Below are 2,220 nucleotides of genomic sequence, written 5' to 3'. Positions count from 1 at the left end.
CCTAGCTGGTTGTTCAACACAAGCCACAATCTTGTTTATCTTAATCTTTCGAGAAGTCAGCTGAACGGTTTACTTCCAAATGCCTTTGGCAACATGAGTTCACTTAGAGTGCTTGATCTTTCTGGGAACTCTCTCCTAGGCAATCTTTCACCTTCCTTCGAGAAAATGAGTTCACTTTCTTTTCTTAATCTCTCAAGGAACTCGTTTACGGGCTATTTACCACCAACCCTGCCATCAAAGCTGAAATACTTGGATATTTCTTATAATCAAATGAAAGGTCCTTTAGCAAGAAGCATCACACAACTTAAGCAATTAGTTGTCCTCAATGTTGCTCGGAACTCTTTCAATGACTCGATTACAGAACATTTCTTGAATTTCACTGACTTGAGAATGTTAGACTTGTCATCCAACTCATTTATCTTCAATGTAAGCGCAACTTGGATGCCTCGTTTTCAACTGGACTTTATAAGCCTGCAGTCTTGCGGACTTGGTGCACAATTTCCTCAGTGGCTTCAGACACAAAAAGAGTTGTCATTTATTGATATCTCTCGTGCTAATATCTCAGGAGAAGTGCCTGATTGGTTCTGGAATTTTTCTGCCAAGGTTTATCACATAGACCTTTCGCAAAACTATTTCCGAGGAGAAGTCCCTGAATTTACAGAGAGAGTTCGTCTTACAAAATTGGACCTGAGTCACAACAATTTTCATGGTCCTTTGCCTCATTTTTCACCCAATATGATGACACTGATTTTGGCAAGAAACTCCTTTAACGGTACTATCGCCCCTGTATGTGAATCCCTTGTCATGAATAACTCTCTGAGTCTTCTAGACCTATCCTCAAATTCTCTATCAGGACAACTTTTAGACTGTTGGAGATATGGGAAGAATCTGCAAGGATTGAATTTAGCCCATAATGATCTATCAGGGGAGATACCTCATTCCATCGGAGATCTTGCTAATCTATTCTTTCTGCAATTGCAAAACAACAGTTTCTCCAAAAATCTGCCTTCATCATTGGAGAACGTAAGTGGACTAAAAATTCTTGATGTTTCTGAAAATAGTTTATCTGGAAAGATACCAATTTGGTTAGGAGAGAGTTTAAGTACTCTAGAGATTCTTAAATTAAGCAGAAACAAGTTTGACGGAATTATTCCCAGGGAGATTTGCCAGCTTAAATACTTGTATTTTTTGGACCTTAGTTCCAATGCACTATCAGAAGTCATTCCAAGGTGTGTTGGTAATCTCCGCACCATGTCCGGAGAAGAGGAGGCTCCTTCCTTTACTTATGGACCCTATGCAGATTACAGGATTCCTGGAATGTTCGTTATTAAGGGAAACGGTTACGACATCTTTTTTCGCTGGTTCTTCATAGTAATTGATCTATCAGACAACCATTTATCAGGGGATATACCCGAGGAAATCACCAGCCTTACTGCACTGATAGGATTGAATTTATCACGGAATCATTTCACAGGAGCAATTCCACGTTACATTCACAAAATGCAGTATTTGGAATTTCTTGATCTTTCCAGGAATAAGCTGTCATGTACATTTCCTCCCGATATCCAACTACTTCTTTCTCTTGATGTTGTGAATTTTTCTTTCAATAATTTGACAGGAAAAGTTCCACATGAAAATCAATTTGAAACCTTTGATAATAGTTCTTATGTTGGAAATCCAAACTTGTGCGGAGCCCCACTCTCACGAGTCTGCTCGGATAATTTACATGACGACATGATTGACTGTAGTAGTAATAACAACAATCAGCTGGAGGTTCATGAGCAGGGAGAAAACAACAACTGGCTCGAGGAATTTTCGTTCTACATAAGCATGGGAATTGGATTCAATACAGGTTTCTTGTTATTTTGGGTTACTCTAATGTTGAAAACGTCATGGAGATATGCATATATGAGGTGCCTGGAAAACATGGGCAATAAGATTTATGTCTTTGCTGCCATCAGATTGAGAAAAATTCAAGCAGCAAAGACAGTCAGCAATTGTCCAAATTGAGCTGATTCTCTTTACTTTTCTCTCTTTTCTTATATAAAAATATTGTGTTTTCTATCATCTTTTTTACTTCCAACTTGTTTTGATGTATTGTTATTTTAAATATAATGTTTGTTTTTATTGACACTTGTATTTTACTGTAATGTTTTTTGTTATGAAATAATGAAAGTTGTTATTTTGTGTAACAATTGATTTGGTGTAATTGCACAATTA

The 2,220-nt window shown here is 37.4% G+C and overlaps 1 protein-coding gene across 1 annotated transcript; it reads left to right on the top strand.

Moving 5' to 3' along the window:
• The first annotated feature begins 213 nt into the window (after nucleotides 1–213).
• On the top strand, nucleotides 214–2,011 carry LOC125820953 (receptor-like protein EIX2). Its single transcript, XM_049500376.1, has one exon. The coding sequence runs from the start codon at nucleotides 271–273 to the stop codon at nucleotides 2,008–2,010; it is 1,740 nt and encodes a 579-aa protein (XP_049356333.1). The 5' UTR covers nucleotides 214–270; the 3' UTR covers nucleotide 2,011.
• The last annotated feature ends 209 nt before the right edge of the window (nucleotides 2,012–2,220 follow it).

The sequence above is a fragment of the Solanum verrucosum genome, unplaced genomic scaffold (genome assembly GCF_900185275.1).
Source record: "Solanum verrucosum unplaced genomic scaffold, falcon-dt-bn FXZP01000289.1, whole genome shotgun sequence".
NCBI lineage: Eukaryota > Viridiplantae > Streptophyta > Magnoliopsida > Solanales > Solanaceae > Solanum > Solanum verrucosum.
Note: the sequence above shows the minus strand (reverse complement) of the source record. Positions and strands in the feature narration are given on the sequence as shown.

Coding starts and splice junctions, on each gene's coding strand:
- LOC125820953 (XM_049500376.1), top strand. CDS start 271: ATGAAAGGTCCTTTAGCAAGAAGCATCACACAACTTAAGCAATTAGTT.